Source organism: Psammomys obesus, unplaced genomic scaffold (genome assembly GCF_907164565.1).
Source record: "Psammomys obesus unplaced genomic scaffold, mPsaObe1.curated_primary_1811, whole genome shotgun sequence".
In the NCBI taxonomy this organism is placed as follows: domain Eukaryota; kingdom Metazoa; phylum Chordata; class Mammalia; order Rodentia; family Muridae; genus Psammomys; species Psammomys obesus.
This window is the reverse complement of record NW_026591086.1, coordinates 23,684,590-23,712,302: the sequence shown is the minus strand read 5'-3', so window position 1 is coordinate 23,712,302 and position 27,713 is coordinate 23,684,590. Positions and strand designations below refer to the sequence as shown.

Genomic DNA, 27,713 nt, shown 5'->3' with positions numbered 1-27,713 from the left:
AGGGTGAGGGATTATTTAGGCATCTGCATTACTTAAAAGCTCCCACCCCAGCACAGGTCAGATGATGTCTTCTGAAAGCAAGAAAATCAACAGCCCTTGATTTCTCTGCTCAACCTACAGGCAGTTTTGTAAAAGGGTCTAGATGCGTCATCACTCCTTTTTCCCTTCCCCTGCTCCCTCTTTTCTCCAACCCCTTATTTCCCTCCTCCTCCTCTTTTCCCCTCCCTTCTGTCCCTTCTTTCCTCTTCCCTCCCTTCCTCTCTCCTCCTTTTCCATCCTTTTCTTGCATGTAGTCCCCCAGCATCCAGGGATAACTCTTTCAGTCCATTGGAAACAGCTGTGCACAGTATATAAATAACTGACATCACCTGCTTCTTGCACCTTTAATTCTTTATAAGGGTTTGTGCCATGCGACATTCACATATTTTCCTATTAGTATGTTTTGTGCTGGTATAATTCTCACAACATGATGGAACCTGAGGAAAATAAAAGTAGAGTTTCCTGCCACTTTACATATATACATATGTATACATATATACATATGTATACATATATAAAGTCAAGGTAAGCATTAAGTGAAAGCAGAATTTCTCATGCTTTATGCTCCTGAGTGTAGCATTTTGTAAAAGATAAAAATTGTGGGAACAGTAGAGAGGTCTATGGTTACAGGGCTTGTAAGGAAAGGGAGAAACAGATACAACACATTTTTAGGGAAAAAAAAGTACGGTAAAGTAATAGCTTTGTTTAGACAATGTTAGACTCCAATAATTTTTTTAATTTTTTAAACTTTTTAAAAAGTTTTAAAAGTTTAAACTTTTAAACCTAAGGATACTTTTACAATTCATAATGAAAAATATACAGGCAACAAGAAAACTATATCACAATTCATATACCTATACAATATAATATTACATCAGAAAATAGTACTTTTATATAATAATGTTTTAGTTCACCACTAAACTTGTTTCAGTGTTTGACGTTTCAAGTTTCTGAGGAAAATGATACTGTCTTTGCTCAGTCATCTGCACATGGAATTTACTTATTATTTATTCATTCACTCGATCTATCAATCTATCTATCTATCTTATCTAGAGGCAGGATTTCCCTGGGTATCCTTGGCTATCCTGCACTCATTTCATAGACCATACTGGCCGCAAACTCACAGATAGCTGCCTCTCTAAGTGCTGGGATTACAAGAATGTGCCACTGGGCCGGCTACATTTTTTTTCATGATGCTTTTCCATCCATGCACAACAAACTTTATTCTACAAAGAAGAAGGGATTGAATATGGAATTAAACAAAGTTGTATAAGTCTGTTTAAAATTTATCTCCTTCCCTCCCACATTGATTCCTATATTGTGCTGACAAATTATCTATTAGAAATACATAAGCACTGCTGTTTTTAATGGTTTGAGGTGACTTTTTTTTTTTTTTTATGATACGACAGCTGAAATAAGAGCATGCTCTTTCAGATAGAAATGACCTAGTGAAGTGTGCCTGCCTCTGGCGCTTTGACAGATAAAATTGAGGCTAAAGGACATTGAAGCTTTCAGCTGCATTTAATATTCTTTTGTTGTTTTACTATTGTTTTCATCCACTGTGTTTTAAAGCATTTTGTTAGAACTATCGTATTTCTCAGTGGCTGAGACTGACACAGACATATGCTCCAGTCCTGCTCTCCAGGTAGAAGGAATGATTTGCATAAGGTACTTGGTCTGTCTGAATTTGTTTTGTCCCATAAATAACAGCTGTAATACTGGCTCCTTCCCCATAGGCTGGTGTGTGTTTGCTTTCCAGGTCTGATATGTGGTTTCTTATTTGGCTTGTTTATGCCTCAGGATAATTGAAAACTACTAATTCATGCTAAAGTTCTCAGCATTAATGTTGGAGTCTTCTAGAGTTTCCATTGTGTCATTCCAAGGTTTGGTTTGGGTTGTGCTTTAAACACTCACCAAGGTCTATAAACTCTACAGAGACACCACAGTTTTGATGCACATTTAAAAATTAGCATTATGGCCAGAGGAGTTTTTATTTTAACATTTATATTTTATAAATGTTTATTAAAGTTTATATTTTAACATTATATATTTATAATATATAAATTTTAGTCAGTAAGTGGCTATAGGTTTTTTTTTATTATTCTGAAGATCTGTAATAAAACACATGGTTTTGATTTTTTAGCTTTTACTAAATCAATAGAATATTCTTTAAATGTTATCCAAATTTGTGCTACATACCTTTACAATGCTTCAAAACCTTTCATTGGCACTGCAAGGGGGATCTACTGAAGATTGACAAGCAGGGCATGATTTATTATAGGGCCTGCTCTTAACATTATTTTGTCTGGAATGAACAGAGTGGTTAGAGAAACTCCATCCATCTTTTTGTTTATTTGACATTTATGCCGCATTAAATGTACGTTAAAGAAACAAAGCTTGAATAAGGAATTCTGTTCAACAATGATGATTACTATCTCTCAGATAAGTCTTGGCAATCATACAGAAGAAAATCCTGTCAAGAAATGTCTGTTAAGATTTCAATAAACCATTTTAATATGAACACAATCATGGATAAAAATAAATCTTTTCCAAGAGATAGGATTACAAAGTATGCTTAAGTTTTTCCTTTCAACAAAATTAGCCATTTTTCTTGTAATTCAGTCACTGATTACAAAGTCGTTACTAAAAACAGAATGTACCTTTTGTTAATGTTTGTCAAAAAATGTAAAATTCAGAGCAGTAACAGACAAGACCTTTCTAAATGTATTTTGGTATGCCGTGTGTTTTCTTTAAAGCTACACTTTAAAATTTGTACCTTCACATGATTTGTGAGAGAACAGTCATCTAGGCAGGAAGGATGCCATGACAGCCCTGGATATTCAACAGAAGCTTCCTGCCCGAGCCTTACATTTACTAAGCTAGTTTCACATCCATTTGGAAGTTTTGAATGATTGTTTTGTTTTAAGTCTCAAAGTTATTAAATGCCTGTTTTGGTGAGATGCTTCAGTTTGGTTTCTACTTAGTATTCAGTGGCTCCTCTGTCTAATATTAGGTTGCTGCCACTGTGATTTTGTTAGGATGCCCTGTGAAAACCTTATCTTCCTTTGATGTGTTAGCTTTATATTCTGCCCAAACAACCAATGTGAGACCTAAATACTCGGTATTTATTCTACTGAAAGATGCTACATACAATCTTGTATCCTAGAACTCAAAATATTTACTCTCACCAATCATGAATAAACTTTGAGATTGATCTAGTGGATTATGGTTTCATCTTCTATTTTTAAAGTATTAATCATAATAGTTACTGGATAAGTAGCTATATCACAAGAATTTCTGGAAAACTTTATTACTGCTCTGCAAATAGCACTAATAGAGGTCAATTACATTTCTATTAATTAGCATTTCACACAGAATGTCAATCGGTTTCTCATGAAAGATGCACAATATGGAAGGTCAGAGGTTATAGTGGGTGAGTCAGAGTCCACAGTAGGAGCAATATATCCTAGTAGTGACTGACCTAACAAAAGAAGGGAACTTATGTTCTAGAATTGTTTTTTAATTATAATAATATTTTTATGCAACATATTAGTGAAAGTTTGCTGTGTTTAAGTTGGCTTCAACTTCTAAAAATGATAGTGGGAATGGAATAGAGTTATAAGGTTGAATACAAATCAGATGAATGTTTATAGGATATGCACAGACTACTGGAAAAATTTTAAACTGATCTAAAGCATAAAGAAATGACTTAAACTGAATGTATATTGGCCATTTTATCTATATTGTACTTGTTTTATTAGTTTTTTTGTTGTTTTTCTAGGGATACTTTAAATCCGTTTTAATGTATGCTGAGTTTGGATTAGACAGTGAATTTAGAGTTTCTTTTTATATATATATAATTTGAATACATTTTATAATGTTACCTGTGTGCAAACTTAAGGTTCATTAATATGCCTTGGGCTACTAATTTAGTGAGGGCATGCGTCCAATTAGGAAGTCCTCCACATATGTCAGTGGCAATTTATATCATAATGGAGGTTTGAAAAAGTACTCTTGAAACATATCTTGGGATGGTGTGAAGTCTGTGCATCAAGAGGCATTAAATAGTGGGGTGGAATGTATTTTAGAAGAAACATCAAAAAAAATTTAATTGTCATTGGTGGTGGTGTGATGTGTCTCTGTGTGTGTGTGTTTGTATTAGTACTGTAAAAACTCTAAACATGGATTCTACTATTCAAGTACGTTCTCACCCAGGAGCTGTCTATTGAGCTACTTCTTAATATGCTGGTGGCACATTGAAGCCTTTCATATGTGCATTCATGTGAGGCTGTCAGGTGACTAGCCCACCATCTCCAGTACACCTTTCCTTTTCTGTAATGGCACAGAACCGGTGTTTTCAACTGCCCAGTAGAGAGTACTACAGGATATTTTTGTTTCTATTTTATTTACCTTTATTGAAAACTAGTTTTATTTTCAATCCCCGTGTTCCCACTGACTCCTCTCAGATTCTTCTAATCTCTCTACTGACCCAGCTTAGTTCCCTGTCTTTCTATGGTTAGAAAACAAACAGGCAGTAAAACAAAAGAGATAGAACAATTTCTTTATCCACTCTTCAATTGAGGGTCATTAGGAGGTCCCAGGCAGTTCTGATGAGCCTTGATAGGCTAGGGTCAGATGGTAGGGGAGGAGGGCTACTTCTGCCTGTGGTCTAGAGGAGGCGAATAGGGGAAGAGGGAAGGAGGGTGGGACTGGGAGGAGATGAGCAGATGAGCGAGGGTGCTACAATCAGGATATAAAGTGAATAAATTATAAAAAGGAAAAAATATAAACAGTAAAATCTCTCTCTCTGCCTCTCTTTCTTCCTCTTCCTTCCTCTCTCTCTCCTCTCTTTCAAGTGGGAAGTTGTTGGAAAGAAGGCAGTATTGCCCCACACCATTAACCTACAATAAAATTCATATAACTTTTTCTGCCAAACATTCAGAGGCCCAATCACCGAATAAAATCTGGAGAAGCTAAATTCTTCCCCTCCCTATTTTACAAAGATTCATTCATGGTTTCATCCATCCATTTCATCCATTTATTTATTTATTTGTTTGTTTGTTTGTTTGTTTATTTATATCTGTTTGCCTATTTATTTATATGTTTATTTATTATTGCATGCACACCTGCCTGCCTGAAGAGGGCATCATTTCATATTATAGATGGTTGTGAGTCATTATGTTTGCTGGAATTGAAGTCTGGAAGTGCAGTCAGTGCCCCTTAACAGCTAAGCCATCTCTACAGTCCCAAATGGAAATACTTTTTATTTATTATTATTATTATTATTATTATTATTATTATTATTATTATTATTGATCTTCAAGACAAGGTTTCTGTGTAACTCTGGCTGTCCTAGAACCTGCTCTGTAGACCAAGATGGCAGAGATCTGCCTCTGCCTCTGCCGCTGCCTCTGGAGCCCTAGGATTAAAGGCTTGCACAATCACCACCCAGCTTGCTCCCATTTTCTGTCAGAAATTAGTACCAGCACTTCTTTGTGATCGCAGTCCTCTTTCTTTTCAAGCACAGAGTGATCAAGTGTTGTCAACTCAAGCCTGTGCCTTTTTGTTTTGTTTTGTTTTCTACTTTCTTACCTTTTCTCTCATTGTGTATACCTGCTTGTGAACTCATTAATGTTGGAAGCAAGGAGCTCACAAATTTATCCAAGAAAAGGGTATGATAAGGTCTGACAGCATTCTCCATAGAGATAATGTCATTCTGGAAAAAAATTTAAAGTTGGTCCTTAGGAATAGACTGATTTATTTCATTGTTTTATATGTATATGTGTGTATGTGTATATATATATATTTAACATATTATATAATATTATATATAATGCATGTGATAATGTATCATTCATATATTCACATATTAGAGATGGAGCATTAGAACATAAATGTGAATATGAGATAAGTACTGTTTTAAAATTTCTCTTTTTTTTTCTTTTCCTTTTTTTTTAATCTTTTATTTTTTTTATTAATTACACTTTATTCATTTTGTATCCCCCCATGAGCCCCTCCCTCCTCCCCTGCCGATCCCACCCTCCCTCCCCTTTCTGCATGCATGCCACTCCCCAAGTCCACTGATAGGGGAGGTCCTCCTCTCCTTCTTTCTGATCTTAGTCTATCAGTTCTCATCAAAAGTGGCTGCATTGTCCTCTACTGTGGCCTGCTAAGGCTGCTCCCCCCTCAGGGGGAAGTGATCAACGAGCAGGCCAATCAGATTATGTCAGAGGCAGTCCCTCTTCCCATTACTATAGAACCCACTTGGACACTGAACTGCCATGGGCTACACCTGTGCAGGGGTTCCAGGTCATCTCCACGAATAGTCCTTGGTTGGAGTATGAGTCTCTGGGAAGTTCCCTGTGTTCAAATTATCTTGTTCTGTTGCTCTGCTTGTGGAGTTCCCGTTCCCTCCAGCTCTTACTATTTCCCACTTCTTACATAAAATTCCATTCACTCTGCCCATCAGTTGACCATCAGGCTCAGCATCTGCTTTGACAGTCTATACTGCAGAAGCTTTCAGAGGCCCTCTGTGGCAGGTTTCAAGGTTGTTTCCTGTTTTCTTCTGGCTTTCAGAGGCCCTCTGTAGCGGGTTCCGAGGTTGTTTCCTATTTTCGTTTTCTTCTGATGTCCATCCTCTTTGCCTTTCAGGATGGGGATTGAACATTTTAGTTAGGGTCCTCTCTTTTGCTTAGTTTGTTTAGATGTACAGCTTTTAGTGGGTTTATTCTATATTGTATGTTTATATGAGTGAGTATATACCGTGAGTGTCTTTTTGCTTCTCAAGTGTTAATAGAAACAAAAAACTAAACGTATTCAAGAAGAAAACCAGTAAACTAAGAGGCACTTCTTGTGTAAATGTGCCCCATTTCAGGATATTGCCTTTTGCATATGTGACCTTCTGGGTTTTTTACTCAAAATAGTTTTTTCTCTATCTACTCCTCCACAACCTACTTTGTATCCTGTCTCCATGAACAGTGTCAGCTGAGTTTCCTGGCTCACACTTTCCAGTGCCCCAAAGCCAGGGCCATCCTCATTGTAGGCTTTTATTTTCCTTCCTGGATTATTGACACTTTTTTACTGTTAACCTTCATGCTTCTGTTGTTTCTTTCACTTTGCTCCTTATTCACTATTGACTGCTGGGAAGTTTTTAAATATCTATGTGACCATCTCTCATCTAGTTTAATACCTTCTATTGCTTAAGGAAAGGTTATTTCTATTGTGCAGTAAATTTTTCTTTTATTTTCTGTGATTTTCAGATTCATATTTTTCCACTGACCCTGTTTTCATCACTCAAAATGTACACATTTTTTTTGCAGTCACTAAGCCTATTCAAATGTCTCCTGTATTTGTCAGCTTTGCATTGCTATATTATCTGAGATACCTCTGAAAAAAAGGTTTTTACCTCAAGGATTTGGAGGATCTAGGGCATGCTTTTGGCTACATTGCATCATGACAGATAGTAATAACAGAGTGTATTTGGGCACAGATGCTCATGTCACAAGAAACATAGAGGCGGTGTGAGCTCAAGATTTTTATCACGCCCTTTTGTGAGAAGTGCCAGGAGGTCAGAGGATAAATCCCAGAGGCCTTCTTGAAAGGTTATACTGCATTTAGAATCCACCTCCCAGTATCACAGTCTAAGGCCAAGATTCCAGCAAAGCAACCCTTTGGGGGCAGACAAGTCCATCCTTAGGAAGTACTTTTTAAATGCTGTTCTGCATACCTGTGCTTGGGGATTTTCTCATGTTCTTCTCTAGTTGTATGCTGCTACCTGTTTCCAGTGGCCTCCTAGAGATTCCTTATGACTGATTTTGCTATCGTGTCTTTCACACCAGGACAATTACGCTGCTTTTCTTTTTCAAAAAAAAAAAAAAAAAATGAAATGACTTCTTAAAGAAACACTTTTGTCATTGTGTCTATCTTAAACTCTACAGTGTGTATGTAGTAGGTGGTCTGTGAATATGTGCCAGACAGTTAAAGAATGAACCTCCCAGGTTTTTTAGTTTCAACTCTTATGCAGATACACAGCTTATTCTATTTTCCGATTCACTTCATTTTTCCCCCACAAACAATTGCATAGTAGATTGCTTTGGAGCTATTTTTTTTTCTTTATTACCAATGTTAATAATTTTAAACCAACAACAAGTAAAAAGTACTAAATTATTCAAATAGTTTCAGAACTGAAACAAGTTTGCAGACTAACTTGTGATCTGCAGAGTAGTACGTTATATGAATTAATAGATTATTGAAATACTTTGTGTTTTCCCCTATTTTATTCACTCAGCTAAAGGACACAAAATCAGCAGATCAGAAAACAACACTCCTCCATTTCCTGGTGGATGTATGTGAAGAAAAGCACCCGGACGTTCTTCACTTTGTGGACGATTTTGCACATTTAGACAAAGCTAGTAGAGGTTTGTGGTTTTATTTTAAAAATATATATGTAATGGCTCTGATCTTCAGTTCTAAGACACAGATAAAATGCTTTTTATTTGCCCACATTATCTAGTTTGGTAAAAGTATTTTCATATGGAATATGACCATTTGAAAAGAAAGTATTGGCTATTTTGTGAGTAGTGTGAACAGGAGTCTGAGTTTACTTGATTAGACAAGTAAGATACGATAAGTGCATTGTTTTGTAGGTTACATCTCAGGGGTGCCTGCTAACCCCACCCTCTCATGCTTAGTTCCTTCCGTTGTACTTTGGCAGTGCTTCCCAATCCTATGTCATTTACATGTACCAAGTAGCATTCTTTGTGTACTAATGAGTATCTTCCTTTGTCCAAGTTTTAAATCTGTCTGAAAGATTAGAGCTTTCTTTTGCTGTTCTACTAGACATCAGACCACCAGCTTCAAAAAGACCTTCTTTATACATAAATTACCAACTTGGATTTAGACCTTGCTGTAGTTTTAAACAGAGTTCAGATAGAGCCTGTTGTTTACACTTTATTTTAATCTGATTTAAACATCAAATATTTAGCCACCTTAAAGGTATAGTTTTTACTTATATTCAACTTGGATGTTTTTAAATCCAAATACCTACTTATCTCTCAATAACCAATTTATAAACACCTTCAAAATTAATAAACTCCTTCAAAATTGTGCGATTGCTATATTATTTTTGTATTGATCATTAGTGATAACAATATCAAATAATTTTTTTGTGAGCTCTTTACTTCCTTCTTCATATTGGCATGTGGAAACTTGAAGAAGGATACATTTTCCTATATTAAACATAATATTTATCAAACATGGTTATTTCCTGTATTTTTTCATTCTTTTTTATTATTATCTTATATTAATTACAGTCCATTTGCTTTGTATCCCAGCTGTAGCCCCCTCCCCCATTCTCTCCCAACCTTACCCTCCCTCCCTCATCTCCTTCCTGTCCCTCTCCACTGATGGGAGAGGTCCTCCTGCCCTACCATCTGACCCTAGCTTATCATGTCTCTTCAGGGCTGGCTGCAATGTCTTCCTCTGTGCCCTAGCAAGGCTCTTCCTTCACTGAGTTCATGTCTGAGACAGTCCCTGATCCCCTAACTAGGGAACCCACTTGGATACTGAGCTGCGATGGGCTACTGTATCTTAAACATTTCCTGGCAAGTGGCAATAGAGTTTATTTACCTAAAAAATGGAATTACATGAGATGTTCTTTATAATTTTTCCCTGATATTTAAGTTTATTTGAAAAATGTATTTTCATATGGCCTTTTGTAAATAGTCTAGATTTCTGATTGCAACATTATGCCTTTTACTATCCACTTGTAATGATATTAAATTGATTTAAATTTGTCCCTATGCTACTTAAAATGGCCTTGACAAAAGAAAATATCCAGATAGATAGATATAGAATGATATATATGTTTATAGGTCTAAAAACACTTGTACTTGGAGAAGAGATTAGAGCTAACATTATTTTCTGGGATATTGTGATATGAGCAAGAGGCGTGGAAATGAATGAAAGAGAAGCATTAAAAGAAAGCTTGGTAATCTAAAAAGTACAGTTAAACTACCAAATCAAGGAATATGACTTTCCTAAGGTGAGATTTTTGAAATTTTGTCCTGATATGTGAAAGTGAAATCCAGTGAACATTGAATTAGTAAATAACATAGTGTGTAGAAATGGCACAAAAAACTCTTAAAATACAGAGGGGTTCATTACCTGGTGCAAACATGATTGCATAGTTAAGAATCACTGCTAGTACCTTTAGAAAATGAGTTAGAATTCCCTGAAATAGTTGCAGACTTATTTAATCACTAATTTTTATGCCTAGGTTGTCCTCAAACATTAGCTTCCCATATCTCTGCTTAAATTACAAGATTGTATCCATCTCCTTGTTTTTTTTTTTGTTGTTGTTTGTTTGTTTGTTTTTGTTTTTTGTTGAGATAGCGATTTTATATTTTTCATTGGCTATTGTGGGCTTGGTTTGTAGAGCAGGCTGGCTTCAACTCATAGAGATCTGCCTGCCTCTGCCTCCCCAAGTACTGGAATTTATGTTGTATACTACCATGCCCAGCTCTTGTTTAATAATTCTTGCTAAATGTTTCTTAGAGGGGATGGGGACTTTGAAACAGGGTTTCCCTCTATAACCCAGCCTGTCTTTGAACATACTTTGCTGCCCACTCTGTGAGCTTGAAACAGTTTTACTTCTTTGGCTTTCAGAATATTAGGACTGCAAATGTGAACTACCAGGCCTGATACACTTTTTTTTTTTTTTTTTTTTTTTTTTTTGCAGGTCTTTGTTTGTTTTCATTATTATTAATCATAGTTTATTCACTTTGTATCCTGGCTGTAGCTTTCTCTCTCATCTCCTCCCAGTCGCATGCTCTCTCTCTCTTTTCCCCCATACCCTTTCTCTAGTTCACTGATAGGGGAGGTCTTGCTCCCCTACTATCTGACTCTAGGTCTCATCAGGACTATCAGGATCCTCTTTCTTTGTGGCCTGATAAGCCCACCTCACCAGGGGGATGTGAACAAAGAGCAAGCAACTGAGTTCATGCCAGTGACTGTCTCTGCTCCCCTTACTAGGGAACCCCCATGGAGACCAAGCTGCCTCTGGCTACATCTGAGCAGGGTGTCTAGGTCCTCTCCATGCATGGCGATTCCTGATCTCAAGCTGTACTGTAGAGCAACAGTAATTAGAATGTCATGGTACTGGCGTAGAAACAGACTGGTAGATGAATGGAATAAAAAAGAAGACCCAGAAATAAACTCACACACCTATGAATACTTGATTTTTTTTACAAAGAAGCCAAAACCATACAAAGGAAAAAAGGGTAGCACCTTCAACAAATCATGATGGTTTAACATGTCTACATGTAGAAAAATGCAAATAGTTCCATCTTTATCACCCTGCACAAAAATAAAGTCTAAGTGGATCAAAGATCAACCAGACACACTAAATCTATTAGAAGAAAAAGTAGGGAAGAGCCTTGACCTCATTGGCACAGGAGACAACTTCCTGAACAGAACACCAACTGCTCAGGCTCTAAGATCAACACTCAATAAATGGGACCTCATGAAACTGAAAAGCTTCTATAAAGCAAAGGACTCTGTCAACAGAACAAATCGACAGCTTGCAGATTGGGAAAAGATCTTCACCAAGTCTACATTTGACAGAGAGGTAATATCCAGAATATATAAAGAACTCAAGAAATTAAACACCAACAAACCAAATAATTCATTTAAAAAAATGGGATACAGAGGTAAACAGAGAATTCTCAACAGAGGACTATCGAATAGCAGAGAAACACTTAAAGAAATGCTCAGTGTCCTCAGGGAATATGCATCATCAGGGAAATGCAAATCAAAACGACCCTGAGATTTCACCTCACACCCATCAGAATGGCTAACATCAAAAACTTACACACTTTTTATTTTGAAAACTTTTTAGCTTTTCTCTTCTTGCTGTTTTTGAGATGTAAATTAATTTTTGAATATTCACCTGAGTTGACACATTTGGTAATAATTCTGTATAAATATTCTGATACTGTGTTTCTATAAAAATTCCTTAGCGTGCATGATGAGTTGCGGAGTTGTAAGTTAGTAGTCTGCTTCTGTTGTTTGTTTTTCTTCTTGCTGTCCCAGGGCTTTCAGGGTGGTGGGGCATTTGGTTTCCATATGTTACAGTGAAGGTGTGTGTGCAGGGGTCAGCAGATCCTGCTAATATGTTTCACTGGGAGTGTCAAACTTCATATTTGGAATAATGGTTTTTAATAGTGTAGATAATTGTTAAGCATAATTTTCTTTGGGTTATTTGATCCAATTAATGAAGGAAATATTAGAGGAGTAATGTTTTAAATGAAATAAGTCTGTGTTTGCCTTGGAGAATAGAGTGTTCTTACATATCACCATTTAAAGTTTCCACTTTTGAAATGTCCTCAGTGAGCTATCACATGAATTAAAAAGTACCTTTGTTTTTGAGCCATAACAAATCCTGGTCATTAGGTACTCCTAGATCAGCAGGGGGAACTTTCATTGCAACTAATGAGCTTACCCGGCTGACAATTTTCAAAAACCTACTTCATTAGGATGCTTCTTTTCTAAGAAATAATGGCGTATGGCTTTTTTGTTGTGTTTCACTGAAAATATTTTGGTTCATTATTGTGTTTCTGTATACCATGGTAATATTTCTTTCTTTTATGGAATTCTAAGAGTTGAATATATTTTTTTCTTGTCTACATAATTAAAATTAATTTAGTCTGCGAAGGTTTTGTTTACTAGCTCCCAGAAATCTGTAAAATTGGAATAATTATTAATGTGTCGAAAGTGACAAAAACTTTTGTTTGTGTTTTGGGAAGATAGATTAAAATGGAAACTAAAGTGAAGCTAGAAAATCGGCTTACATATAGTGGTTACATTCTCATCCCGAGGACACTGGTTTGGTCCCAGCACCCACACTAGGAAGTTGAACCCCCTGTAACTACAACTTCAGTGGATCTCATGCTCTCTTCTGGCCTACTCGGGCACATACCCACACAGCCACTCACATACATATGATTAATAATAGTAAATCATGGTTAGTTTGAAACATATTGGTTAGTCGTTTTTGCGGGCCATTTAGTTTTACATTTTTTCCCTGTCAACAGTCTCATTTATACAATACCATTCATTCATTCATTCGCTCATGCACTCAAGGCTGTGCTTAGTGATTACTGTAACAGAAATTGTGTTATATCATTGGTCCAATGTATGCATTCTCTGTCTTCTTTATCTAATTCTCTGTTCACTTTATCTAATGCACAGCTGACATGTTTTCCAGCATTCTTCTCCCTCACCTTTCAATTGCCTTACTTTTCCTTCTTTGTGATCTCTAAATTTAGACTTAGCTCTTGTCTTTATTTCTCCCTTTTTGCTTGTGCTGAGGTTATCCCTCCCATTCCCAAAGACGTAAAATACAACATTTGTAACAACTTATAAATTTGCTTTGTAGACTTTCCGTCTCTGCACCACATGTGTGCCTGCCACAACTTTTGCTGTTTTCTTCCATTTCTCAAATAGATGTGAGGATCATAGTAGGCCATAATAGGAGACTACATTTTAAAGTTTCCTCATTCACTTTCTGCTGATTTTTTAAAATCTATTTGTAGTTTTCTGTGAGACCTTTAAAAACTCAACGCAGAGCACCTATTGGATTCTACTGATTGAATCCATTAAATGTGGAATCTGAGGCTTGCAGGGTTGTCTAGATTTTTCTTCATTAATGACCCTAAAGTAAATGGCATGCTCCCTTTGGTGGCTCTTTTGGAGCCTATTGGAACCTCACATAAGTGTGTCAGTATCTGACTCAGAATAATCTCAGAGATATCCTTGGAATTCTTACACCACTATTTAAAAACTACTCTAGACCAGGATTGTTCCTGGAGTTGTTGGGAATACAATATGCTCCTAGAAGTCTATTCTAAGACGTAACCTTCTGTATATTGTCAAACGGGTTCTCTGAAAGCACACTTATAATTTTTCTATGTCTGTATTCTTATCACTTAAAAGGATTCCTTGATGTGTCATATTTGATTTCTTTTCATCTTATTTAATGTGTTTCTTTCTGCTTCCAAGTCTCTATCAGTGTGTTTCTAACTAGTAATTCTTTTCTCTGACCCAAATAACTGTCTGCTAAATATATCTCCTGCTCTCTGGTTCCTCATGCATTTCCAGCATTTTATGATAAATACCTTACTAAATACCAAATGTTTATCTTTTATTCACCTACTGTGAGCACTTAGAACACTTGATTTCCAGGTGGCTGCCACCTGGAAACTGCATCATGTCTGAAAATTTCACATCCATCTTCTGTAGGCAGCATACAGGTTTTCTAAAAACGTCATGGACTTTCAGCTGTTGATTCCCCAAAATGACAAATTGTATCAGAAGGTGGATATACTTTTATGATATTTGGTATCACATATATTTCTGATATTAATAATTAGTTAAGTGTCATTTTCTATCCCCACAAAGCAAAGTCACCAACATACCTAACACTGTTTTTATTGAAAAGAGTAAGTTTTGGAGTTTATTAATAGACTAGAACTTTGTATTTTGAAAGAAATATATAATTCACTTGATGTTTCATATTGTACAATGTTAAAATTTATGAAATACATTTTCTGCATTTCTATACAAAAATGAATTTATTTGACAAGATACTCTCCTAATTTATGGCATTCGTATGAAAGAATGATTTAATCATAGAAAGTCATGATAAGAGATACAGTTTTATGCCACTGTGAGTGAAGAGGCAGGAAACCTACCAAAGCTTTTAGAGCCTGGGTCATGTCTTTCATAAGCTCCTATGTTTACTCAGCTCCAGTATTTCTGAGCTTGACTGTGTTTAGGGTTGTGATTTCTCTGATTAAAATAAGAACATTACACTTCGCCCTAATATACCTTAATGTAACCTAACCTCTGTCCCCACAGGAAGAGGGGAAGTGAGGTTCTTAGTCTCCAGACAGAGAAATGCACAAAGGATAGACTATGAGGACTTATTAAGAAGAGGCCCTCTGTAGGCTGAGGTGAAAGGCTGCAGAGAGAGCAAGGCTGGCAGCACCTGAATGTGTTCTCTAGAACTGTAAGACAGTGACATAATGCTAAGCCAACTAGTATTTTGTTGTGATAGCTACTCTACCCAATGAAGACTATTTTTCTATTTTCTTTTTTTTTTTTACTGATTTCTTTTTTTTTTAATTTTTTATTAATTACACTTTATTCATTTTGTATCCCCCCAAAAGCCCCTCCCTCCTCCCCTCCCGATCCCACCCTCCCTCCCCAAGGAGGGAGGGTGCATACCACTCCCCAAGTCCACTGATAGGGGAGGTTCTCCTCTCCTTTCTGATCTTAGTCTATCAGTTCTCATCAAAATTGGCTGCATTGTCCTCTTCCGTGGCCTGGTAAGGCTGCTCCCCACTCAGGGGGAAGGGATCAACGAGCAGGCCAATCAGATTATGTCAGAGGCAGTCCCTCTCCCCATTACTATGTAACCCACTTGGACACTGAAATGCCATGGGCTACATCTGTGCAGGGGTTCTAGGTTATCTCCACGAATAGTCCTTGGTTGGAGTATGAGTCTCTGGGAAGTTCCCTGTGTTCAAATTATCTGGTTCTGTTGCTCTGCTTATGGAGTTCCCGTCCCCTCCAGCTTTTACTATTTCCCACTTCTTACATAAAATTCCATTTACTCTGCCCATCAGTTGGCCATCAGGCTCAGCATCTGCTTTGACAGTCTATACTGCAGAAGCTTTCAGAGGTCCTCTGTGGCAGGTTTCAAGGTTGTTTCCTGTTTTCTTCTGGCTTTCAGAGGCCCTCTGTAGCAGGTTCCGAGGTTGTTTCCTATTTTCTTTTTCTTCAGATGTCCATCCTCTTTGCCTTTCAGGATGGGGATTGAACATTTTAGTTAGGGTCCTCTCTTTTGCTTAGTTTGTTTAGGTGTACAGATTTTAGTGGGTTTATTCGATGTTGTATGTTTATATGAGTGAGTATATATCATGCGTGTCTGTTTGCTTCTGGGACAACGCACTCAGGATGATCCTTTCCAGGTCCCACCATTTACCTGCAAATTTCATGATTTCCTTATTTTTCATTGCTGAGTAATACTCCATTGTATAGATATACCACAGTTTCTGCATCCATTCTTCAGTTGAGGGGCATCTGGGTTGTTTCCAGCTTCTGGCTATTACAAATGAAGCTGCTACAAACATGGTTGAGCAAATGTCCGTTTTGTGTACTTGCGCCTCTTTTGGGTATATGCCTAGGAGTGGTATGGCTGGATCTTGAGGAAGCGCTGTTCCTAGTTGTCTGAGAAAGCTCCAGATTGATTTCCAGAGTGGTTGTACCAGTTTACATTCCCACCAGCAGTGGAGAAGGGTTCCCCTTTCTCCACAACCTCTCCAGCATGTGTTGTCACTTGAGTTTTTCATCTTGGCCATTCTGATGGGTGTAAGGTGAAATCTCAGGGTTGTTTTGATTTGCATTTCCCTAAAGGCTAATGAGGTTGAGCATTTCTTTAAGTGCTTCTCTGCCATTCGATATTCCTCTACAGAGAATTCTCTCTTTAGCTCTGTTCCCCATTTTTTAAGTGGATTACTTGGTTTATTGCTTTTCAGCTTGTTTAGTTCTTTATATATATTGGATATGAGTCCTCTGTCAGATAAAGAGTTGGTGATGATTCTTGCCCAGTCTGTATGCAGTCGCTTTGTTTTGATGACGGTGTCTTTGCTTTACAGAAGCTTTTCAATTTCATGAGGTCCCATTTATTGATTGTTGCTCTTAGAGCCTGTGCTGTTGGTGTTCTGTTCAGGAAGTTTTCTCCTGTACCAATGAGTTCTAGGGTATTCCCCACTTTTTTTTCTAGCCGATTTAATGTGTCTGGTTTTATGTTGAGGTCTTTGATCCACTTGGACTTCAGTTTTGTGCAGGGTGATAAGTATGGATCTATTTTCATTTTTCTACATGTAGACATCCAGTTGGACCAGCACCATTTGTTGAAGATGCTATCTTTTTTCCATTGTATGGTTTTGGCATCTTTGTCAAAAAATCAGGTGGCCGTAAGTGTGTGGGTTTATTTCTGGGTCTTCTGTTCGATTCCATTGATCCACCATTCTGTTTCTATGCCAGTACCATGCAGTTTTTATAACTGTTGCTCTATAGTACAGCTTGAGATCAGGGATGGAGATACCTCCAGAAGATCTTTTATTGTAGAGGATTGTTTTAGCAATTCTCGGTTTCTTGTTATTCCATACGAAGTTGAGAATTTTTCTTTCCAGGACTGTAAAGAATTGTGTTGGCAATTTGATGGGAATTGCATTAAATCTGTAGATTGCTTTTGGTAAGATGGCCATTTTTACTATATTAATCCTGCCAAGCCATGAGCATGGGAGATCTTTCCATCTTCTCATATCTTCCTCTAATTCTTTCTTCAGAGACTTGAAATTTTTTTCATACAAGTCTTTGACTTGCTTGGTTAGGGTTACACCAAGGTACTTTTTGTCATTTGTGGCTATTGTGAAGGGTGTTGTTTCTCTAATTTCTTTCTCAGCCCTTTTGTCTTTTGTATACAGGAGTGCTACTGATTTTTTTGAGTTAATTTTGTATCCAGCCAATTTGCTGAAGGTGTTTATCAGCTGTAGGAGTTCCCTGGTAGAGTTTTTGGGGTCACTCATATATACTATCATATCATCTGCAAATAGTGATAATTTGACTTCTTCCTTTCCCATCTGTATCCCCTTGATCTCCTTCAACTGTCTTATTGCTCTAGCAAGGACTTCCAGCACTATGTTGAAGAGATATGGAGAGAGTGGGCAGCCTTGTCTTGTCCCTGATTTCAGTGGGATTGCTTTAAGTTTCTCTCTGTTCAGTTTGATGTTGGCTATAGGCTTGCTGTATATCGCCTTTACTATGTTTAGATATGTGCCTTGTATCCCTGATCTCTCCAGTACTTTAAACATGAATGGATGTTGGATTTTGTCAAATGCTTTTTCAGCATCTAGGGAGATTATCATGTGGTTTTTTTCTTTCAGTTTGTTAATATGGTGGATCACATTGATGGATTTCCGTATATTGAACCACCCCTGCATACCTGCGATGAAGCCTACTTGGTCATAGTGGATAATATCTTTGATGTGTTCTTGGATTCGGTTTGCAAGTATTTTGTTAAGTATTTTTGCATCAATGTTCATAAGGGAGATTGGCCTGAAATTCTCTTTCTTTTTTGAGTCTTTGTGAGGTTTAGGTACCAAGGTGATTGTGGCTTCATAGAATGAGTTTGGTAATGTTCCTTCTGTTTCTATTTTGTGGAATAGTTTGAAGAGAATTGGAGTTAGCTCTTCTTTGAAGGTCTGGTAGAATTCTGTGCTGAAGCCATCTGGTCCTGGGCTTTTTTTGGATGGGAGACTTTTGATGACTGCTTATATTTCTTTGGTGGATATAGGACTATTTAGTTGATTTACCTGGTCCTGATTCAGCTTTGGTAAGTCAAATCGATCAAGAAAATTGTCCATTTCATTTAGGTTTTCAAATTTTGTTGAGTATAGACTTTTGAAGCAAGTCTAATGATTGTTTGGATTTCCTCAGTGTCTGTAGTTATGTCCCCCTTTTCATTTCTGATTTTGTTGATTTGGGTGGTGTCTCTCTGCCTTTTGGTTAGCTTGGCTAAGGGTTTGTTGATCTTGTTGATTTTCTCAAAGAACCAGCTCTTGGTTTCATTGATTCTTTGAATTGTTTTATTTGTTTCTAATTGATTGATTTCAGCCCTGAGTTTGATTATTTCCAGTCGTCTACTCCTTTTTGATGTGTCTGCTTCTTCTTTTTCTAGGGTTTTTAAGTGGGCCATTAAGTTGCTTGAATGAGCTGTCTCGAATTTCTTCTTGAAGGCACTTAGTGCTATGAACTTTCCTCTTAGCACTGCTTTCATTGTTTCCCACAAGTTTGGGTATGTTGTGTCTTCATTTTCATTGAGTTCTAGAAAGGCTTTAAATTCTTTCTTTATTTCTTCCCTGATCCAGCTGTCATTTAGTAACAAGTTGTTCAGTTTCCATGTGTGTGTAGGCTTTTTGCTATTTCTGTTGTTGTTGAAGTCCAGCTTTATTCCGTGGTGATCAGACAGGATACAAGGGATTATTTCAGTCTTCTTGTATCTGTTGAGGCTTGCTTTGTGACCAACTATCTGGTCTATTTTGGAGAAGGTTCCATGAGGTGCTGAGAAGAAGGTAAATTCTTTTGTGTTTGGGTGTAAAGTTCTGTAATAAATGTTTGTGAGGTCCATTTGATTCATGACCTCTGTCAGAGATATTGTTTCTTTGTTTAATTTCTGTTTTGTTGACCTGTCTTTTGTTGAGAGTGGGGTATTGAAGTCTTTCACTATTAATGTGTAGGGATCTATATGTGGTTTAAATTTTATCAATGTTTCTTTTACAAATGTGGGTGCTCTTGTTTTTGGGGCATAGAGGTTCAGGATTGTGATGTCTTCCTGGTGGAATTTTCCCTTGATGAGTATGAAGTAACTGTCCTTCCTCATCTCTTTTTATGAATTTTGGTTGAAAGTCTATTTTATCAGATATTAGAATGGCTACTCCTGCTTGTTTCTTGGGTCCATTTGCTTGAAAAGTCGTCTTCCAACCTTTTACCCTCAGGTGATGTTTATCTTTGTGTCTTAGGTGTGTTTCTTGTATGCAACAGGATTGCTGGGTTTTATTTACGTATCCATTCTGTTAATCTGTGTCTTTTTACTGGAGAGTTGAGTCCATTGATGTTGAGAGAGATTAATGACCAGTAGCTGTTAGATCCTTTGATATTGATGTTGGCTGTGTTCATAAAGTTGTGTTCTTGGTTGCTTTTTGTTTTGCTGTAGTAAGGTTAATTATTTCCTGTGTTTTCTTGACAGAAGCTAATTTTCTTGGGTTGTATTTTCCCTTCCAGTGTTTTCTATAATGCTGGATTTGTGCGTAGGTATTGTTGAAATTTGTTTTTGTCATTGAATATCTTGTTTTCTCCGTTTATGAGGACTGAGAGTTTTGCTGGGTATAGTAGCCTGGGTTGACATCTGTGTTCTCTTAGGGTCTGCATGATATCTGTCCAGGCCCTTCTGGCTTTCATAGTTTCTGTTGAAAAGTCAGGTGTGCTTCTAATGGGTTTGCCTTTATATGTTACTTGGCCTTTTTCCCTTGCAGCTTCTAGTATTTTTTCTTTGTTCTGTATACTTACTGTTTTGATTATTATGTGGCGGGAGGTTTTTCTTTTCTAGTCAAATTTGATGGGTGTTCTGTAGGCCTCATGTATCCTTATTGGCTTCTCCTTTAACTTGGGGAAATTTTCTTCAATGATTTTGTTGAAAATATTTTCTGGGCCTTGGAGAAGGGAGTTTTCTTTTTCCTCTATTCTTATTATTCTTAGATTTTTGTCTTTTCATATTGTCTTGGATTTCTTGGACAGTCTGTGTCAGGAATTTTTTGGATTTAACATTTTCTTTGACAGATACATCGATTTCTTCCATTGTATCTTCTACACCTGAGATTCTTTCTTCCATTTCTTGTATTCTGTTGGTTATGCTTACCTCTGTAGTTCCTGTTTTCTTCCCTAAATTCTTCCTCTCCATTATTTCCTCTATTTGTGTTTTCTTTAATTTTTCTAGTTCTATCTTCAGGTCTTGAGTTGTTTTGTTTACTTCTTTCACCTGTCTGCTTATATTTTCCTCTTTTTCTTTTAGTTCGTTCAACTCTGTCTCTTTTATTTCTTTCAGTGATGTAATTATTTCTTCTCTGAAGGCCACAAGCTGTTTGCCTGCATCTTTCTGTATTTCTTCACGGATGGCCCTAATCTGCTTGTCTTTATCTTCCTCCATTTCTTTACGGATAGCCATGATCTGTTTGGTTTTATCTTCCTCCAATTTTTTACATATTTTATTTCTTTCCTCTATTATTCTCTTCATCAACCTAGATGTAAGGTCATCTTCTTGATTTTCTATTATGCTGCATTGTTCAGGGCTGTTCGCCCCTGGATGGCTGGGTTCTGGAGATGCCATATTGCTCTGTCTTTTGTTGGTTGAGCCTTTACGCTGACCTCTACCCATTGGGCTGATTTAGGTGTTGGCTGTTAGTTTCTGTGCTTCCTGGAGTCCTGAGGTAGGGAGTATCCCCTTGGCCAGGAGATGATTTTTCCTGAAGGAGTCCTTCTCTGCTTTTTGGTTATGGTCACTGTATGGCCAGTGTTTCTCAGGAGTTGCCACTGCTCACCTCAAGTTTATAGCCCTGAGTAGTAGCTGTGGTCTATGTTAGGCAGGGGAGGATCTCCTCTTACCCATAGAATTTCTCAAGACAGCTGCTCCACTGCTGAGTTTCTTGTTATAAATTTAGTGTGCTGCTGCTCACTAAATTTCCATGTACAGTCCTCTTGAAGAAACTGCTGATTCCTTAGCTGTGGGGTTTTCTCCCAACAGGGAAACTCAGTCTGTTATCCTGGGGCGCACAGTTCTGTCAGGGAAAGTGGGAGGTGCACTCAGCAAGTCTCTGGGCCAGAGGCTGATTGCTCCGCTCTGGACCTGGAGAATGTGCACCTAGGTTGAGTTTGCGCCTGGGGGCACTGTTCTGGTCTGGAGGCTGGGTGCTTCACTCTGGACCAGAAGCTGTGTGTCTCTGTCTGGGATGGCAGCTGTAGGCACTGCTCTGGTCCAGACGCTGTGGGTGCAGCCCTCTTGAAGAACCAGGGATTCCCACAGTTTTGACAGTCTAGCTAGGGATAACTGGTTGATTCTTGGCACAGTATCTGAGGGCTGCTGTAATGGCTCTCTGGCTTTTGTAGGTCTGAGGATGCAGCTGTGTGTCCCAGTGCCCTAGGGGAACTCAATAATGGCTGCAGAGCACAGCGCTCCTGCCTGCACTAGAGTCTGCGTGAGTCCAGGAAGTGTTTTGGTGCTGGGTGTCCTAAGCGTTAGAGCTGCTGACCCCCTCCGCTGGGGGTTTCCTCCTGCCAGAGACACGCAGTCTGGTGCCCTGGTGCCCTGGTACCCACAGTTCTATCTGAGGCGGCGAATCACGCGCGCAGGCAGGGCTTCGTGCAGGCGCCTGTGTCCCGGCTCTGGGTCCGGACTGGCTCTGGGGGCACCCGCGGAACCCGAGTCTTTTCCAGGGGATGTCTGGGTAACCGGAGGTCGGTCCCAATTGTTTCCTGCTCCGTAGGGTTATCTCTCGACTGGGAAATCCAGTCTATGGTGTTGTGGGCCCACAGTTCAGTCTGGGACCGTGACCAGATCGCGCTGACGTGTAGCTCTGGGCTGGCGACCAAGCGCCTGGCAGAATGGGGATCTCTTTTGTGGTTTAGCCGGGTGAGTTAAAGCTGATTGAATCCCCCCACCATGGGGTATCCTCTCACCTGTGAAACACAATCACTTGTGTTTTATGGCCGCGAGTTCTGATTGCTGTTCACTGTGCCAATCCTGCTGTGCTGCTCCTCAGAATGAGAGTCCTCCCTGCGCTGCCATCTTGCCCCCGAGGTCTATTTTTTCTTTTTTTGCTGGAAGTTTTTTGCCCATAAAATAGAATAGCATAGCATATACTGATTTTTTTTAATCTTACCAGATTAGATCTGAAAGCAGTTATAAATGCAATATTCAAAGCCCTGTTGAACAATTTGGAAGTCCATGTATAAACTATCAGTTTTCACACTTGTACGTTATTACAAATATTCTTGGATTCTTTTTTGTGTAGCCATAAGACAATAGATACACAAGGAAGCATGAAAGCATTCTAAATAAATGTCTTCAGGAATACTCCTAGTTAGTGTTAGGGTAATACTGATGGCATCTCTTTGGTTTCCTTTTAGGATGCATTCATTATGCTGGCATACACCACGTTTGTTTTTGCATTTTTTCTCACCTTACTGTATTGGAAAATATATTTCTTTTCCATTAATCCTGCTTTGCCATATAACACTTATGACTTTAATTAAAGCAAAAAATTGATGAAAGTTGGGAATACTCTGAATTATATGATGGAGGTAACTAAAATGGAAACATAGATCATTTTATGTTTTTATTCTCCCATGGAAACAATAAAATTATTTGATATTTCCGAGCTGTTATCAAATTCTGAGCTAGATCAATGAATAAAAGTTGTGTCCATAAAGGTAGCTTAGGACTCCTAAGCTATATTGCAATGTTCAATTTTATTTTATGGACATCTAATGAATATAGACTTCTCTACCAGGCCACATAGGAGGAAGACAAACTCATTCCTCAGGTGAATAGATGAGCTGGGTGTTTGGTTAGGGAGGGTGGAGAAGAGAGAGAGAGGCCTATGATAGAGAGGTAAATTTAATTAATATAAACAAAAAGAAAAAAGCTAATAGTTCAGTATAATAAAGGTAAATTTACTTTCAAAATATGATTTACTTACAGTGTTGCTTATACTAACTAAAGATAATGAGATATATGAAATTTTAACCATAAATGCTTTTAATATATAATGGTTCCACAATTCGATCATTTTGAAGATAATCACTGGATTTCTGATCATTTTTTACTTTATATTACACACACTGTGTAATGATCAGGGGCCATTTATGCAATTCCTGCCAAATGATTTCAAGGAGACTCTATATAGCTTTGGCTACAAACGCTCAAACCCGAAACATGCATACAAGGTTGTTAGTATAATCATTTTATAATATAAATATAAACTGCTAGGAAAGAAGCTAGATGGAACAGAAGCAGGATGGCCGAGATCACTGGAAGTATTAAAGTGTGACATTGAAGAACACTGGTCATGCAGGAACTACTTGGAGCTAAAGATTGTTTTTTGAGATACTGAGCTAGGAACATTTCCCGAATCCGCCGCTGCTTGGCTTGATAGATGATGATGAAGAAGAAAACTACATCACGAAGACCTCTATATCTTTTTGGAGGTTAACAGACTGAAAGTGGCATCAATACAGCATTAATCTTCTCCAGAAACTAACAGTTTACAGTGTGTGCAGATTTTTGGCCAGCAAGATTTGAAGCAGCTTCAAGAGGAGCTCTGTCAGTGTCACCTATGAGCCACAGCTCAGATCAGATAACAGAACAGTATCTGCAGTGGCAGCCAAGGTCTTGGAGCTTTCTTCAAGCTGCTGGCATTGAGGCACTATTTACTCCTACAGTTTACAGCATGGGGTGGGAAATTACCAACAAGGAAAGCGAACGATGTTGAAATAGGGCAATGAGAAGGATAGCTTACCATAGTGAATCTGTATTGTACAAATAAATCTCAGCTGCAGATGGAACAAATGTTTATGACAGCTGCCTGTGTCTCTTTGGTGACAAGGGAATGTGTAACCTCAGGGACTGCAGAGAAGAGGCATAGAGTTGATAAGTTGCTGAAGGCAGAATTAGAACCTTTTCCTCAAGCCCATTGATGATTAGAGAATTTGCAAATCTTGAGTTAAAATTTTTTAATTTCCTCAAGCCACCATAATTGATCACCATAGGTAGATGCCTGTAAATAACAAGTTTATTCTCTCCCATATACACAACTATAAATTTCAAGTGAAGGTGGTTGCTATAGTCCATCTTTCTGGAAAGATCCAAGGGAAAAAATATTTCCTACTTCCTGTGTGTTTTTATATCTGCCAACAGTCTTAAGTGTTCCCTAGCTATAGACATGTCAATGTACACTCCCCATTTATTCTTTTTGCTGCCTTCTTCTTGTGTTTGGGTAACTTATCCTCTTCTTTGGATCATCAGTCATTAGATAATTTGTTATGGAATTATTTCATATTGAGATAGACAACTCCATCTACAAACGCCCTGCTTCCAAGGAAGTCACATTCTGAGACTCTAGGATGATGTACATTTGGGGAGGAGGGGATTCCATTCAACCAGCTACAGTTGTTCTTATCGCCGCTCTTATAACCTCATGTAGGGATGCTATCATCTCTGAGTGTTATGAAGCAGTTAAGAGAAGTCACCCTACTAGATATATCTGGCTGGAGTTCACTGCTCTTAAAACTGAACTGGTTTCATTTTGATGGTCCTTGTTGACAATCTTGTAAAATTTCCTGTTCCTTTGTCATCATATCCCACTACAAAATGAGTTAAAATCCTCAGAATTTAAGGAATTTGTTACTTACAGATACAGTAGCTAATCGTTTTAGATGGCAAAACAAAAATATAATCAATTTTAGCTAGTAAAGACATTTTAATAGGGGAGAAGTTGCTCTTTCAAATCATTACCAAAGCAGCTGGGATTCAAATGCCAGTTTGCTAGAGATGACATGAACTCTGTGGCTAGCTCTTTTACCACCCCCTGTGGGAGGAACAGCCTGGCTAGGCCACAGAGGGAGGACATTTGCAGCCAGTCCTGGTGAGACCTGATAAGCTAGGGTCAGATGGAAGGGGAGGAGGACCTTCCCTATCAGTGTACTTAGAGAGGGGGAGGGCAGAGAGGACAGAAGAAGGGTAGGACTAGGAGGGAATGAGGGAGTGATCTACAGCTGGGATACAAAGTAAATAAACTGTAATTAATATAAAAAATTAAAAATTTAATAAAAAATGTTCACACACATCTGCCTGTACAGGCATTAATATGTATGCAAACACAAGTCTGTTTAGATAGTACATTATTATAGAGTTCTAATTTGTATAGTCACCTCTATTTTCAGAATTTCCCACTTTGTTGCCCCAAACTGAGACTATAACCAAAGATTTATGTAGATTTGCATTCATGTATAATGTGTATGGCATATGTGTGTTGTGTGTATGTGGCATATTTGTGTGTGATATGTGTATTGTGTGAGATAGTTGTAGTATGTGTTTCTGTGTAGTATGTATGGGGTGTGTGTTATTTGTGTGGTATGTATATGGGAGGGCTGTGTGTGAACTTTTATCTAACTGAAAGCAATCTCTAAACAATATTTATGCTTTTATGAGTGTGCAGCTAAGTACTAGCAAAGCACTCCTGTGTGGAATTTAGATTCCAATTTTACTCTGCTTTAGCTTGAAACATTTTCTTTTAATTTACATTTTGAAATTTGACCCCAAAATTGTTTTTGAAAAAGCAGTTACAACACCAAATAACCTTTAAATACAGCTGGGCTCCAGCAACTCTTCAAACACTGAGCGCTAATTTTTTCAAGAGTTATTTGCTGGCTACATTCAAAGCAAATATCTCAACCTAGACTTATTAAGGTATGCCATAAAATACGAGTTAATGTATGATAACACCTACATACTATAGAAACATCAGAAATTATGTTGACTCTAATTCATATGTGAGACTAAAGAATGCATGAATAATTTGACACATGTGGAAGAGTAATATATGTGTAACCATCCTCTCTGCTCAGAAAGGTTCATCCTTATTATACATTTAAATTGATCAGTCACTAGTGAGACATATTTGTTCATAAATATGTCTGTAAATATCAATGAAATAGCAGGTTTTTAGCAAATAGCTTTCACAGTACTATACACTTAGTGGAAAAAAAAAAAAAAAGAAGAAGAAGAATCAGGGCCTAGCAATACTTTGCGATGTTTTGAGCCTATAATGAATGAACTCTCACTCCCCAGGAGACATAGAGTAGATATTGAGCAAGATATTTGTCATAGGACAAGGCTTTCCTGGGAGCCTCTGCAAAACAAAAAAAAAAAAAAAAAAAAGAGAGGGAGGGAGAGAGGGAGGGAGGGAGGGAAGGAAGGAAAGAAGGAAGGAAGGAAGGAAGGAAGGAAGGAAGGAAGGAAGGAAGGAAGGAAGGAAGGAAGGAAGGAAGGAAGGAGAAAAAGGAAGAAAAAGAAAAGAAAATAAGAAAGGAAAATCTAGCATGAGTATACCATTGTTAGACAAAGCTTTTGACAAAGGCCCATATTGGGTACTAGAGAGCTATACTCACAAAGGTCTTTGCTTTCTGGAAATGTGTGTTTTAGGTGTGAGTATAGTACATAAAGCACAGAAAAAGATTGCATATGTACATCACTTGTCTAGCTCTCAGTGAGCAAGGCACTGATGGATGGCTATAGCAGAATGTCATCAGGAATCATTGTATTATCTATCTTTCCTTCCTTCCTTCCTTCCTTCCTTCCTTCCTTCCTTCCTTCCTTCCTTCCTTCCTTCCTTCCTTCCTTCCTTCTTCCTTCCTCCCTTCCTTCCTCCTACCTTTTTCCTTCCAAAAAGAGTAATATTGACTTGTATTCCATGTCCTTGGGCTGTCTAGTGTCAGGTTCTTAGTCACCCACACAGTGTCGACAGTGGGTTTTCATAGAGTAGATCTTAAGTGTCAACTAAATCAGACTAATTTTGCTTAGTTACTCCCACAAACTTTGTGCCACCATTGCACTATCTTATTTTGCATCCGAGACACCATTTAGATCAAAGGGCTTATGTTGGAGTTGGGGCTCATATTTTTCCTTTGTTAGTGTACAGAATACCTTCCTGTACAAAAGACGCTCTCGCGTAGAGGTGAAGACACTTATTAGGCACAAGCTTGACATCTTCATGTTCAATGAGTTATGTGAATGTTATCTTCAGTGATTGGGGCTTTACCATCCATTTGTGGTGAACAACAGTCTATACTTGGCAACAGTCTAGATTGTTTGCCAGTTCTCACGGGGCACCTTTGGTCAGCAATTCAGTTAGATGGAATGGGATTCAGGTACTGGCATATTCATTTAGTTACAGGAAAATTAGTTACAGTCAGTTGGGACTCCCTCACCTATTCTA

General features: G+C 38.0%; 1 protein-coding gene across 1 annotated transcript in view; it reads left to right on the top strand.

Moving 5' to 3' along the window:
- Diaph3 (diaphanous related formin 3) overlaps positions 1-27,713 on the top strand; it is a 353,851-nt gene that overhangs the window by 141,516 nt on the left and 184,622 nt on the right. The window contains 1 exon segment of the mRNA XM_055609684.1: positions 8,327-8,456. Coding sequence (XP_055465659.1) covers positions 8,327-8,456 — 130 coding nt within the window.